The sequence below is a fragment of the Oncorhynchus tshawytscha genome, linkage group LG18 (assembly GCF_018296145.1).
Source record: "Oncorhynchus tshawytscha isolate Ot180627B linkage group LG18, Otsh_v2.0, whole genome shotgun sequence".
In the NCBI taxonomy this organism is placed as follows: domain Eukaryota; kingdom Metazoa; phylum Chordata; class Actinopteri; order Salmoniformes; family Salmonidae; genus Oncorhynchus; species Oncorhynchus tshawytscha.
The window spans coordinates 19,626,956-19,641,760 of record NC_056446.1 but is presented as its reverse complement, the minus strand read 5'-3'; the positions used below and the strand labels follow the sequence as shown (position 1 = coordinate 19,641,760).

The window sequence follows — 14,805 nt, the reverse complement described above, 5'->3', positions numbered from 1 at the left end:
TAAAAAGGAAAGATTGCAGACAGTATTAAACTTAGCAAAAAGTAAATCCGGTGCTTTCGGTAAATGAACTAAGTACAAAATGTTTATCTCTCCAGTTACTTCCTGAACTCTTTGCTACCCCATGTCAGTGACCTTGTTAGTTTCTTGACCTCAGCTAGATGTTGGGATGGTGTCTGTGGCAGAACTGTGAGGGGTGGAAGAGAGCCTAGAGTAGAGACAGAGGCTGACTGCAGGGTAGACTACTGGGTAGGGGAGCTGATCTGCTAAACTTTAGTCCTCTGAGACCACCACTGCTTCCTATTCCGTTGCTTTACTGCAAGAGTTCAAATGTTGCCTGCTTGTACCCTTCACCAAAGGGATGATTCAGCCCTGCTGGGGAGCAAGGTGAGGAGGACTATGCTCACAGGCAGGATTATACAATGTATAGTCTCAATGAAAACCTTTTAATATCTCGGATTCAAAACCTGTAACTGGACTATTGTTATACAATATTCAAACTTGGAAATTGGAAAAAGTGAAAGGTATTATGTAGAAGTGCTGCAGCAGTACATTATCTGCTCGTGAGAATAGAAATAAGGTACAGTATAACCAAACAACCTAGCCCGAGTGCCATCCTGATTACTATCATGCAAACTCCTTGTGAAGTTTGGCTTGACAATGAGCAATGGAGTTGGCAAGAGTAAGAGAAGTTAGACCAGGCTACCAAACACCTGCAGAGAAGACTTTTACATCTCCCTGGTGACATGTGCTGAGAGCAAAACAGACACATTATTATTTGGGGGATCTACCCTTCACACTGCAGTCAGTGCGAAGGGTCACATGAATTAGAGCATCTCAAATTGATTCTGTGTCTGCAGCAGGGGGCTGATCTCTGGTCCTGTTCAGATCTGCAGCAGCAGCCAGCCCCATCCTCTGACTGCGTCGCAGAAGTGTTGAATTGTTTGCTTGACCTTCCATTGTTTCACTTGTCTTCTCTTTCTAGGAGTCTAGTCTCAGTGCATTGTGTTTTGAATCGTTAGACATGTCTGAATAACATGGATACTGTAAGTGTAAACCTTTATTTTTTGCCAAAACCTTTGTACAAGGCGAGATTTCCAGCCATTGTCACATTTTCCGTTGGAGACGGACATTGAACAAATCATGAACATTGGGTCTTCTTCCACTGTCCTAGTTACATCCAACTTGTTTTAGCTTCAACAAACAGCCAGCTGACCCAAACAGGAAATTGTTGCCAGTCCCATCAGTCAAAACAAAGGTTGAGTACAGAATGGGTCTCAATGACAAATAGTTAGACAAATCACAAGTTATGTTCTAAGATTACATGGTAATATTGTCTAGAGAACAGCAGATCCAGCTGTAAACAAAAATGGCTAGTGGTAATTTAGGCAATTAACAGTTTAAAATCAAATGCAACTTTAAATATCTATTGTAAAACAAGATCTAACATCACTTGCACATTTTGTACTTAAAATAAAAACACAACAAAAAAAATCTAATATTTACATTGCATTCAGTTGCATAAAATGCCACCTATTCTAGTTATTCTATTGCTGCTATACTGCTCATCTACAGCTGGGTCAGAAAATACTTGCACAGGATTAAACACCGTTGCCAGGTGGTTACCACACGACACAGCATTCATTGCACGTACAGAAAGTATGACTGTTTTCACCGTGACAAACTCAAAATTGAACACTAAATGAAAAATATGGTTGTGATGCCTTTTTTGAAAAGTAAGGTCTTGAATAACTTAAGGTGCTTAACATGGATACTGTCTAAGTGCCCTTACAGATGGTAATGGTTTTAAATAAGATACTGTACTATTTGATCAACAGACTGGTTGTCTTCCCTCTGGAAAGGGGACTGACTATAACAGGAGCTAAACAATACTACGATCCAGAAGACTGGGGAGGAATTTGACAGTGAACCGGAGTAAGCAAAGTCAAATCATAGACTTTTGGTATAAAATACAATCTTTCATAGTGCATTTAAAACAACCAAATACTTTTTATTTTACACTCAGTTAACACTAGGCTACATCTCTATATAAAAATATGTCTAAATGCTATTTTGTGAATGTTGTAGTCCTGAGGAAGATCGTTAATCCCATTTTAACTGTACAGATAAAAGAGCATTTAAATCCCATCATTGACAATATACACAAAAAGCAATGTATACCAAAGGTATCATTACAAAATACTTCAAAATTAAAGCCAAGCAAATATTGTAATTGGATATGGGAGTGAAAACTTAAAAACAGATCAAATATGCAATGTTAACAGGCATCTTAAAGTTTAAAAAAATAATCATAATTATGTACAAAAATATGTACATCCCTTCCACAGACTGAGGCTTCTTTTTTCTTCAATTTTGAAACCTTTTCGCTCTTAAAGGGCATTAATCAAATTCAGCCAGCTAATTAGTGTACCTTCATACCTTCATAAAACCATCACACTTCAAAGAAAGCTGCTCCTGCAGAACTTCCCAGAATCAAGCTTCTCCCTTTTTGAAATTCAAGTTTCCCAATGTCTTTAAATTCTAATTTCCAAACAACTGGTTGTTTCTACAAACTCATGTAGCCATGCGCCGAGTTGTGAGCTTGCAGAATTGGAGGCCGTGGAGTTGGTTGGAGGTCGGGGTGGCGAAGGTTTCAGTAGACTCTGGGGATGATGCGGTAGCGGACCTCTCGGCAGTAGTCGTCCCATGCAGAGCCGTACTTCCTCCTGCACTGGGCCTCATCCCGGGCCTCCCGGTGGACCAGCAGGGTGGTTAGGTAGATCACATAGAAGTATGGCAGGATGTGGGTGAACCCTACAGGACGACCACAGACAACACACACTTCAGCGTCTCCTCATATCACTACACACATTTCAAGACGTGTAGATTTACTGGTCTGTTTCTGGTGCATGGTCAGCACAGCTCAGAAAAACAAATCAAACAAATTAACCAGCACCTGGTAACTAACCAGCTATGACTAACTAAGTAGCCGTCACTCACCACAGGGTAGTGACCATGCCAGAGCCATGATGAGGTCACCCAGGTAGTTGGGGTGACGGACGAGCCCCCACAGACCAGACACCAGGAGACTCTTCCCCGTGGCAGTAGGGATGGTCTTCAGATCTGGAAAACACAGCGTTACAGCGAGTCCAACAACATGACAGAGAATAACTTCACCCCTTTATCAAGGCAGGTGGCCTGCTAATGTTTATACAGGAATAAGACGTACTGGGATTGAGGACTTACGGGATAATGTAGGGTCTGAAGGATTTCTTCTGAAGGCATTTTTCTGCGAGTTTGCTTTACGGAAGATGCTAAATCCAATGACTAACACGTGAAGACAACGTCATACTGTTACTCATACAACAAAAAGTATATTACAGATTACATGTAGGATTTATATAAACGTATGCCAAATGCCCAAACTAAAAAAATCCCGGTACTGACTAACCATTGAGAGTAACGATGCCTACGATCCAGGGCAGAGAGAGGTGGCTGGGGTGGTAAACCAGGTAGTAGGACTGGAGACTGAAGGTGAAGGGAACCCACATCAAGTCTCCAAACACCAGCATGAAGCCAAATCCAGCATGGGTTGTATCCATATAGCCCAGGACAGCCTCCTGGGGAGTAACAGTCAACCATTAGATTACATCCTACAACCAAATAAATAGAGACCAAATAAAACATTAGTTTCTGTACCTCATGCCAGTAGGCATCAAGCACATAGAACAGGTGGAAGCAGTTGACCAGGATCATGGCTGGTGAAGGGTAGTTCAGGTTATGGAGTTTCATCTCAGCCAGAGTCATGGCAGCGTTGATCACCAGCTGGACAGAACACAGACGTCACAAGCCTGATTAAACAGACAGCAAAACAATCCATACACTACATTACCAAAGGTATGTGGACACCTGCTCATCGAACATCACTTTTCAAAATCATGGGCATTAATATGGAGTTGGTCTCCCTTTGCTGCTATAACAGCTCTTCTGGGAAGGCTGTCCACTAGATGTTGGAACATTGCTGCGGGGACTTGCTTCCATTCAGCAACAAGAGCATTAGTGAGGTCAGGCACTGATATTGGCCAATTAGGCCTGGCTCGCAGTCAGCGTTTCAATTAATCCAAAAGGTGTTACATGGGGTTGAGGTCAGGGCTCTATACAGACCAGTCAAGTTCTTCCACACCAATCTCAACAAACCATTTCTGTATGGACCTCGCTTTGTGCACAGGGGCATTGAGATGCTGAAACAAGAAAGGGCCTTCCCCAAACTGTTGCCACAAAGTTGGAAGCACAGAATCATCTAGAATGTCATTGTATGCTGTAGCGTTAAGATTTCCCTTCACTGGAAGTAACGGGCCTAGTCCAAACCAAAAAAAGCCCCAGACCATTATTCATCCTGCATCAAAATGTATAGTTGGCACTATGCATTGGGGCAGGTAGCACTCTCCTGATGTTGGAACGTGATTAATCACGCCAAAGAAAGCGTTACCACTGGTCCAGAGTCCAATAGCTGCGAGCTTTACACCACTCCAGTCGACACTTGGCATTGCGCATGGTGATCTTAGGCTTGTGTGCGGCTGCTCGGCCATGACAACATATTTCATGAAGTTCCAGAGGAGCAGTTCTTGTGCTGACATTGCTTCCAGGGGCAGTTTAACACACTACAGTGAGCTTCTGTAGTGTGTGAGCTTGTGTGGCCGTTGTTGCTCCTAGACGTTTCCACTTATCAATAACAGCACTTACAGTTAACCGGGGCATCGCTAGCAGGGCAGACATTTGACGAACTGACTTGTTGGAAAGGTGGCATCCTATGACGCTGCCATGTTAAGTCACTGAGCTCTTCAGTAAGGCCATTCTACTGCCAATGTTTGTCTGTCTATGTAGATTGCATGGCTGTGCTCAATTTTATAGGCAGTACTAGTCAAAAGTTTGGACACCAACTCATTCAAGGGTTTTCCTTTGTTTTTACTATTTTCTACATTCCAGGTGACTACTTCATGAAGCTGGTTGAGAGAACACCAAGAGTGTGCAAAGCTATCATCAAGGCAAAGGGTGGCTACTTTGAAGAACCTCAAATATATATTTTGATTTGTTTAACACTTTTTTGGTTACTACATGGTTTGTGTTATTTCATAGTTAATGTCTTCACTATTATTATTATTGTTATAATACAATACAATTTTTTGCAGTTGTGTGTGAGGAAATAAAAACAGCTTAATCTACACTAAATGGCTAATATACAGCTGAAAAGTACTTTAAATGGGAACATGTTTTAGGTACACTAAACTTACCCAACCCATCAATCCTGGGCGCAGCTCACAGAAGTATTTGAGATCAAAGCCCTTGATCCGGGGGTTGAGTTCACTTCCCATGAAGAAGTCATAAATCACACTCCCTGAGGTGAGAAGAACAGATTAATCATATTACGTTACCCATTTGGGAGGCATCATGCCAATAGGCAGTACAGTAACCTTTGCCCTTAACCTTATGCTGGCCCATGCCATAATATACCGATATCATGGAATAAATCAGGCCTAGATTGTAGAAGCTTTTCTCTACCAGTGATAACTACACAAACACACCCACTCACCAGAGTTTCCTCCAGGGGCCAGCTGGTCCTGGGGTGCCCAGCGAGAGCGGACGTACAGATAGACACTGAGCAGGACAGAGAAGAGCAGGGAAGACACAGCCAGCTGGAGGAAGTGGCTGTGGATGTAGCCGAGGTCCACCCCCTGATGGACTGCAGCCCCCAGGGCAGCCACCGTCAGCACAAAGGCATGGAGGGCTGGTGGTGGCAGAGGAGACATGCAGGGTTAATACACAGGAAGTTCTTCAACCAAAGGGTCTTTCCTTACATGACTTATATGTTAATGAAATACATTGGGATAGTGCTTTACTAGAGATCTCAATGTGCTGGGAGTAACTGACCAGTTAATTCCTTCAAAATGACAAACAAGAAGACATGAAACACAGGAGAATGTCTCACTGTTCATTCTGTACTTCAGCCACTCTCCATTCTTCAGGGGGATTCCTTCTACAACCTGGGGACATAAACACAGGTTGGACCATCATTCAACCTTACAGGAATTACATTATGAGAGGGATAATGTAGCTAGGACAGGGGACTTTTTGTACATGTTAAAAGCTTACATTATCCCCTTTCACTAATGTAAACACTCCCCAGACCTAGAGAACAGGATTTCATGGGAGCCATGTGATGAACGTTTCCTACATTCTCAAAAAGGCACGTGTGCTTCAACTGTATTCAGAAGGCAGATGAGCAGGAGAGGAAACTGAACAAAACCTCCCATTCTTCCCTGTAGTGTTCCAGCGTGGACAGTAGCCTACTACTGCTGATTCCTCTCATTTCTGCCCTGGCTAATGAGCAGAAACGAGGCGTGAGCGCCAGTCATGTGCTCTGTCCATATCACATGATGGGTGTCATGTGATATGGCCTGTACTCTAGGGGGGTTGGTGTGTGTGTGTGTAGTCTTCAATCATGGTGGGAGTAGAATTCTGAGAATATGGTTGGCCCACTAGACGATCATCTATAGTTCAGTTCTGTGTTTTCTCCACAATGACTAGAACAGAGTAAGCTGATCTTACATGTGTGCCAGAAGAGCAGTGAGGTTATTGGTGATCACGTTACCTTTCCGACAGGCAGCACGTAGAGCAGGGCCTGGAAGAGGAACCAGAGGACCACCATGCCAAACACATGTGGATCCAACAGAGAGTCCAGGGCAGGCAGAGAGGGGGGGCTCATCAGGCTAGCATCCTCCTGACTGCAAACCACCATCAGACCCAACACGGCCACAGGCAGGAACAGCATCATGCAGGACACTCCTGCAAACACAGGGGGGAAAGACACTGAGTGACTGGAGCCATAAGGTAGTCTGTCTTCTTTATTTAACCAGTTACTGTCCCTCCCAAAATGCATTCTTGTCAAACAATGTGCATCCTAGTGCAATTTGATTGGCATAACAGTTTGCAGACTAGCACCATCCCCCCCCTCACATTCTCTATCCAGCACATGACAAGCTGGGAGAGGCACAGCAGCCACATTTCTCTGTTCCTCCTCTCACCTAGCCTCCCTCCAAACTCCAGCTCAGTGGTGATGGGGGCTGTGGCTGCTGCAGGCTTCGGCTCAGCTTCCTCCTCTGTCTGCTCGGCTGGCTTGGCGTCACCGTCATCCTTTCTGCGTCTGAGGTTGTAGCGGCTCTCTAATACCTTCTCTTGCTCCGCCTCTGCAGGTTTCTGGAGGTAGACATGGTTAGACAGTCAGGCTGAGTGGTGGTACTCACTTACACAGACATGGCTAACCCTCAGTGACTTAAGCTCATAGGGAACATAATGCACATCCATTCTATTTGCCACACAAATTATCTGTAGATTTGCATCTCTTAAAAAGGAAAAGTGAACACTTGTTATAGCAGGAAATACCACCATAAACCATTGTTTGTTTTTACTACAACGTTGGCAGCGTTATATAGGCATTCTAAGCATTAATTTAACAAACTATGAGCAAACTGCAATGAGAAGTTCTCAGAGCCTCTGAATAGAGCAGAGAAAAGAGGTAGCACGTGTTCAAACAGCATGTGACTGACTTATGGAACATTAGCAGGACCCTAAGTGGTGTGTGTGGCTCAGTCAGCTGGGGCTTGGTACAGGTTTGAGTCTCCCATGCAGAGTCCTCCCAACACACAGGAGGTACAACATGAATCATGACATTCCTACATATAAAAGCCCATTCACAAACAAGCTAAATAAATAAGTTTGTTCTAAACTGACTAGCCTAGTAAAATAAAGGTTACACACACACAAAAAAAGTTATTTTGTTGGCATTGAGAGTATCTACAGTCTTAACTTTGGTCTTTCTTAAAAATAAAGTTTATTTTGTGTCCCCATTACCAGTAAAAACCTAATCAAAACCTATTTCTTTCACTTACTCGCTGTGCTGTTCAGTTGATAATTTGTTCAGTCGTTTCATTCTCAACCAGGATTTTTATGAAACTGCATTTGGGTCTTTGCGTGTCAAATAAGCTTGTTGACCAATCAGGACCTGAATATGACTGCACGTCACATAATAATTTAACACATTCATACATTTTTTTACATAGTTATCACACATCGGTTATACTCTCACTCATATGTCACAATGATTCATCAATACGTATGCTATGATGCTGGTGAAGTTGTCTCGAGCATCTACAGTGCTGGTCATTAAAAAAAAAGCTAGCTCATGGATGCAAACAATGTTCTTCCCCAAAAACAGCAAAACGACAATCTGTTTCAGTAGCTAGTTAACTAGCTATATAGTTAGCTAGCTGTCATCTAAAATAACGCTCATTTATAAGACAGTTCTTATTTGATTAATGGGCGGACCCATCTATGTGAAGCTAGCCACAATAAGGATTAGCCACAAGTGGACTTTGTGGTTAGCCTTCATAATAAAAGTATAGCATAATTATACTATTTGCATCACTGTCAATGACATACTTTTATTTTGAAGGCAAACAGCCAATTCTACCATTGTGCCTAATCCTTATTGTGGCTAGCTTCACAACACAACCCGGTCAGATCAAGCCTCACTAGCCAGATGAAGCTAGCTGGCTGCTTATAACATTAGCTTTGGGCAACAGGGTTAAGTAGCTGGCTTGCTATTTATTTTCATGAACTAAAGTTCAATTTCAATAGGCGAACAACAATACTTAAAAGGATTCCTAAATAATTGCTAAGAATAATGAAAATGACTGCAGTTTCTACTGGTCATTGTTTTCAGGCTGGTTGTATTGGTGCAAGCTAGGTACCAAGCTAAAGCTAGCTACCCCAGAAGTAAAGGTTGAACTAATTATGCTTTATTACCAACGCAGTACTGTAAACACATGACCGGTGTTTGCAGACTTTTTTGTACAGCTTTGAGTGCTACTATATCTTTTTTGACACGCAAAGACCCAAAACGGCACGTCTTCGTATGTATGTCATGAAGCTAATAGCAGCGACGCTATTACTGTGTAACTCCGGTAGGGCAACGTTGGAAAAATAGCGTTCTTGGTAGTGTTAACCGGTGCTCAACCAGTTGGCGAAAGCCAACACCACCCACGACAGAGAACGGTTGATTGTCAAGGGCAATACATTCCATTATCTTGGCTTTAATGGATTTCACCTTCGAGTTGTCTCACTGAAATTTTGTTACTCTTTCAAATGACTGCTCGACTTGTTGCTCGATCCACACAGCAGACATTATGGGCTAGTATATGAATGCTGTGTTGAACGTATAGCACAAAATTTGACGCGTCGTCATTACGCCATGTACCTACGTCATATAGGTATGAACGTCAGCTTTGACATCGGTTTTGCACATCGGTGTTAAACTAGACATCGGCTGATACCCATGTTGGCTTTTTTTACCTAATATTGTCCGATTACGATATGTTCGATATATCATGCGTCCCTAGTTACAAGTCTAATGCCAAACTTGCTTACAGCCCAAAAAACATTTAATTTTGTTCTAGGAGCATTGACATCATTATGGATAGAGGCAAACGTTAAAAAATATTTTAAAAAATGATGTACTTTATCTAAAGTCTCACCTCATTGACTTTGTCAGCAGTATCATTCTCTTTGTTTTCATGCTTGTGGCCATTGTTCTCAACTGGCCTAGCCTGTGGTAAATGGAGTGAGGGAAGCAAAACATCAACATGAGGAAAAAGGAACGTGATGACAAACAATACGGAAAAAGAGGCACACGTGTCACTATGTAAAGATTGACCCACTGGTCACACATACACAAAAAGTTTAAAAATATTTATTATTTATTACATTTGATTAGCCAACGCTTGATCTACTATCAAATAATGCCATCTCTGAAGTCATGCGTTTTACAGTGCATTCTGAATACAACACACATGCAGCAGAGCAACACTCAAAAACAAAAAGCCATTCTAAATCCCAGCAGTGTGTGTGACATGTGTTCCTCACCACAGGGCTGAGTCTGATCTCCAGCACTTCTTTCATTTTGGGCTCCTTGCGTGCAGCAGGCGTCTCCGTGGCGAAGGTGCCACTGGTGGTGCGAGACGAGGAGCGCCGGGTGGTCCTGGCTGGAGAACGGGAACGACTGCGCCGCCGCGACGGAGAGCGGGAGCGAGAACGACGGCTTGGTTTAAAGCCAGTTGGATTCTGGAACATAAGTTGTCGCATTTAGCAAGGTTACAAACTTGTTATTACATAGCTGAATTTAGAAAGGCCAGCACCAATGGCGCAATCAACATATCATAAGATAATATTTGAGTAAAATAAGATCAAAATTCCTGAATCTTGTCAAGATAGAGAAATTCCATCCATCTGTGTCATGTCATCAGTGACATGGTTGCCATGGAGATAGAGTGCTCCTACCTTCATGTCAGCCTCTCTGAGCTCCAGCTCAGTGCCATCCTTGTAGACGACCGTGTAGAGCTGAATCTTGGCATCGTAGCTCAGCACCTTGACTTCGTAGAACAGGCTGCTACCAGGCCAGCGGCCCATCACCATGTCCCCACTCTGAAACCTAGTACCCGGCATCCTCATTTACCTGACGGAGAGAGAGAGAGAGCATGTTAAAAACCAGGAGAGTATCATGGGGTGGTCTAAGCCCTGCCACATGTATAATGTAGCGCTGCCAGGATGGGTTCAAAACAGGGATGTTTCTCTCTCCCTTTGAAATACAAGAGGGTTTTGAAACTGCAGTCTCGCTCAAACTTCTGTTTTCATGACTGGGCTTATAAAAGTAAGTTTCACTCCAGTACCAGCTTTCTGAGGAGCTGCTCTCGTGCTGTCTGACAGGTGATAGGCTATTCCACTCCTCAAACTAGGATCTGTATGCTGTGCTCATGTGATAAATAAGATACATGACGATTAAGGAAAATACACGAGCCAATTTAATTCCACCAAATTATGCAAATTAACCCATAGACTGATAAGAAACCGCGGTCAAATGTATGTAATAGCTAAACGTTAACATCCCTAATTACACTTTTTCAGATGAATTGGGTGTGCGTATCAAAACGGTCTACGACGGGGACAACTTTTCTTCCAGACATTTCCCCAATCACACTAGATTTAGGCAGATTAGGCTAGATGAGACATTCAGTGTGCATTAAGAACATGCAAATGGGGGACAGAAGAGCACAAGACTTGACACAATGGAGCAGTGAGGTCAGCGGTATGGAAGGGGATGCAGAGCTCACAGAATTGCTGACGTTCCCGTCCCCACTGGGGTTAACTCTGTAGTTTTAAAACTAGTCATTGCCATTCCAGTCCCCTTTATCACTCTCTCAATAGCCTTTGTACACAGAATTCCAGTAATGTTCAGGTAACATCAGAAACTGCATTTTAGAAGTTTATCAGAGGTTGTGCTCCCATGTCAAATCAACAAGTGAAAGCCTGCTCTGGTTATACAACTGTTCTTGCCACGGACTATTTAAAACACATACACACTATGAAAACATAGTCCCTGTGAATATAAATATTAAATAGAGGGGGAAACCTGTGCCTGACATACTTAGACAACTCAGTCCTTGTAATGACCACAAGCAAATATTCACTGGTATGTGTCATTTTTCATGAAATAAAAGTCAAAATGGTACGTTACATCACAGCTGCTGAAATATATACAATTTAATGAATGCAAAACCCGACACACGCTGCCGTCCTGGCGTCCCTGTTGAATTCCTCCATATGGTTAAAGGTCTAGCTAGCTAAACGATGCGGACAGGATACCCTACTCCAGGAAAGATGCCAGGTTTGATGTGGTGGGAGCTTCGAAAGTCAGCCCCTCGTCTTTTGTTTTGTGCCATACCTCAGACACAGCCCTTTAAAATACTTTTTACATTAAAGCCGTTTCAATCACTTTATGAAGAACTTAAACAGTCCTAGCTAATCGTTTACAATAATGTAATGGGTGTTTGTAATTGGTTTTATAGAAAGTTCACCAAACCACCGCCAGGTGTTCATTAGAGAAGTTTAACCAAAGACTTGTCTGTGGTTCAACCGTCCAATTAGTTGTTTTTGTTGCCATCTTAATGTCAGCTAACAGTTAGGGGCGTTTTCACATATGACATTCGGTACCCTGGTTCGGTTTCCTGGAGCGTTTGGGAGAATTTGACGGAATAGGTTTAGCTTTCACAAGACCTGAAAACCACCGTTTTAAAGCGTGATTAGCAAGGCGCCTTCTACCTGGCGTTAGCGAGCGCGCTTGTGTCCAACCCGCAGAAAAGCTCCACGCGACTCGCGCTGCCGAGTCACAATAACCCCGTGCTCGGTGGTTGTGGATCCTGGACCCGCGCAGCTCCAGGATCCGTTTGCGTTTCACACATGATTTATAGCCCGACATCGTGGTGCCAAACACTACAGGACACGGGGTCGTAGGGGATTTGTGAAAGCGCCCTAAATGACGGTGCACGCAAGTCAGTTGTGAACATATTCCGGAGATTTAGCCTAAATTATAACAATTAAATGAAAACATGCAGACAGTTGAATATATAACATTAACCAGCACACGAGAGTGATTTGAGTAACCAAAAACTAGCGTTACCTAGCAACACGGTTGGGTTGGAAGAGCAGTCCCAAACGGCTACAGGTTGTAGCTAACTACCGGGACTGCAACTAACGGTATTCCAAAATATGAGGCAATGTGCAAATAAATAACCGCTCGCAAGACGGCTGGCTAGCTAACGTTCGCGTTAATGTTAACCGTCTCTACTCCGTTAAAGTTCATTGTAATAGCTTCAAGTGACAGCGGGTGGAGGGAAAAAGCCATGCATTCAAATCCCCGCTAATACTGGCTAGCTACGCAACGTAAACTAGCAGGCTGCTTAGTGGTAAGTCGGGTGTGTTAGATAACGTTAGCTAGCTAACGTATCAGGGCATGTTTACATTTTTGCAATTGTAATCATTGCACCGACGCTTTAACATGTGCAGACAATAGATAGGTAATTAGTTAGCTAGCTAGCCTATTCATTATAAGCAGTTAGGTTATTAGCGAAATTGCTCAGCTGCAGCGCAGGTGTTACTATTCTGATCCCGCAGCCCAAAACACAAAACCATAACGATCAGCGGCCAAGTTCTCAGGAAAGACATTTAAAGTGGCCACATTCATGCACAATCAATTATATAATTAATTAACGCCCTTACCCTCAGATAACACGTACAACTCAAATTAGGAAAATAACATAGATATCCCTTTAAAACCTGGAACGAAAGTGAATCGCACGCTAACGTACGTTCAAAAACTGCAGCTAAATGTCGAGCCAATTCTCCCTCCCTCTATCCGCCAAGCCCACCACTCAATAGGATGGCGCGAAGCCCGCTGATTGGCTACAACGCTATTCTTTTTAAATTATTTAATTTTCTGATTGGTCGCCAGAGGAATTTAACAGAGTGCGGATTGGTAGTAACCGGCGTGTCCTACGGTTTTCTTTGTTTATGGTGTCAGACGTCTACCAGCGCCGGACAAAATGGAGGAAATTATGTTTTAATCTGTGGGAGATATACTTTTTTACTACAACAAATATTAACTCATGTTTAATTAGATGAATTGTTCATGACAGTAGCATAATGTATGCATGGAAAATACTATGACACCATACTTTCTGAATTTGTAGTCAATTGTAAAGCATATACATGTTTTATTTAATACAAATAAAAGCATATTAGTATTTTGAGTTTAAACAGTAACAATCCACAATTAAACATCCCCAAATCTGTAAAGAAATGTCTCAGGTAGCTTTGTTACAGGCTGTTGATTACTCATGAAACAAACACCTGTTGAAAGATCTTACCATTAGATGGCACAGGTCACCAACACATAATTTCCCAACTTTCTATTGTACTCATGCATTCTAGACCAGAGCAAATGTTTAATCTAATTCAAGCCCAGGGTATATAGTGCTTGTTATTTCATCTAGCTGAAACTAAATTAGAAGAAACAGTGCAGAACCAGTGGGGTATACCTCTATCAACCAAATAATGTCTATATGAGATCAAGTTCACATTCACATATTTTTGCAGGATTGCTTTCAACTTTACAAACCAGCTGGTGTTATCCTCACAATATGAACCTCTGATTAATCTTCAATTTCAACACATTGCTCTGACTGACTGTACAACTGTGTTTTTAATTTAGATGTCGCTTTATAGGCTTAGAATGATTGCAAAACCACATTCAAGGAATCAGACATTGCAAGAAAATGTTGAAACATGCTGATTATGAAGGATGATTATCATAAAACCAGTGTTGTAAAGTACTTAAGTAAAGTACTACTTAAGTAGCTTTTTTGGTATCTGTACTTTACGATTTATATATTTGACTACTTTTACTTCACTACATTCCTAAAAAAAACTGAACAGAACAAAAGTTCTGATGAAGGCCTTGAGGCCGATACGTAAAGATTATTAAAGAGCATTGATACTATCAAGAGCAGTGCAAGGGTTCCTTCTTTTTTCTCACTTCACTACATTCCTAAATAAAATAATTTACTCCATACATTTTCCCTGACACCCAAAAGAACATGTTACATTTTGAATGCATAGCAGGACAGGAAAAGGGTCCAGTTCACTTGCTTATCAAGAGAACATCCCTGGCCATCCCTACTGCCTCTGATCTGGTGGATTCACTAAACATGCATGCTTTGTTTGTAAATGATGTCTGAGTGTTGTAGAGTGCCCTTGACTTTCTGTCAATTTAAAAAACAAGAAAATGGCACCATCTGGTTAACTACATAAAAGTAATTTGAAAAGATACTTAAGTGTATTTCAGCAATTACATTTACTTTT

The 14,805-nt window shown here is 42.2% G+C and overlaps 1 protein-coding gene across 2 annotated transcripts; it reads right to left on the bottom strand.

Moving 5' to 3' along the window:
• Window positions 1–1,039: 1,039 nt before the first annotated feature.
• Window positions 1,040–13,316, bottom strand: LOC112217644 (delta(14)-sterol reductase LBR). Of its 2 annotated transcripts, none has more exons than XM_024378071.2 (14): window positions 13,165–13,316; window positions 10,390–10,564; window positions 9,976–10,173; window positions 9,588–9,659; window positions 7,080–7,251; window positions 6,647–6,840; window positions 5,984–6,038; window positions 5,588–5,782; window positions 5,289–5,392; window positions 3,697–3,822; window positions 3,449–3,617; window positions 3,244–3,324; window positions 2,998–3,120; window positions 1,040–2,811 (listed from the first exon to the last, which is right to left on the bottom strand). In XM_024378071.2, the coding sequence occupies exons 2-14, from the start codon at window positions 10,558–10,560 to the stop codon at window positions 2,651–2,653; spliced, it is 1,821 nt and encodes a 606-aa protein (XP_024233839.1). In that variant the 5' UTR covers window positions 10,561–10,564; window positions 13,165–13,316; the 3' UTR covers window positions 1,040–2,650. The 2 variants fall into 2 exon arrangements, with proteins under 2 accessions (XP_024233839.1, XP_024233840.1); XM_024378072.2 differs by lacking the exon at window positions 13,165–13,316 and adding an exon at window positions 12,566–13,047.
• Between the last annotated feature and the right edge of the window lie 1,489 nt (window positions 13,317–14,805).

Coding starts and splice junctions, on each gene's coding strand:
- LOC112217644 (XM_024378071.2), bottom strand. CDS start 10,560: ATGAGGATGCCGGGTACTAGGTTTCAGAGTGGGGACATGGTGATGGGC. Junction 5,393..5,587: donor GGCCCCTGGAGGAAACTCTG/GTGAGTGGGTGT, acceptor TTCTCACCTCAG/GGAGTGTGATTTATGACTTC. Junction 3,823..5,288: donor GCCCAGGATTGATGGGTTGG/GTAAGTTTAGTG, acceptor TGTTCTGTCCAG/CTGGTGATCAACGCTGCCAT.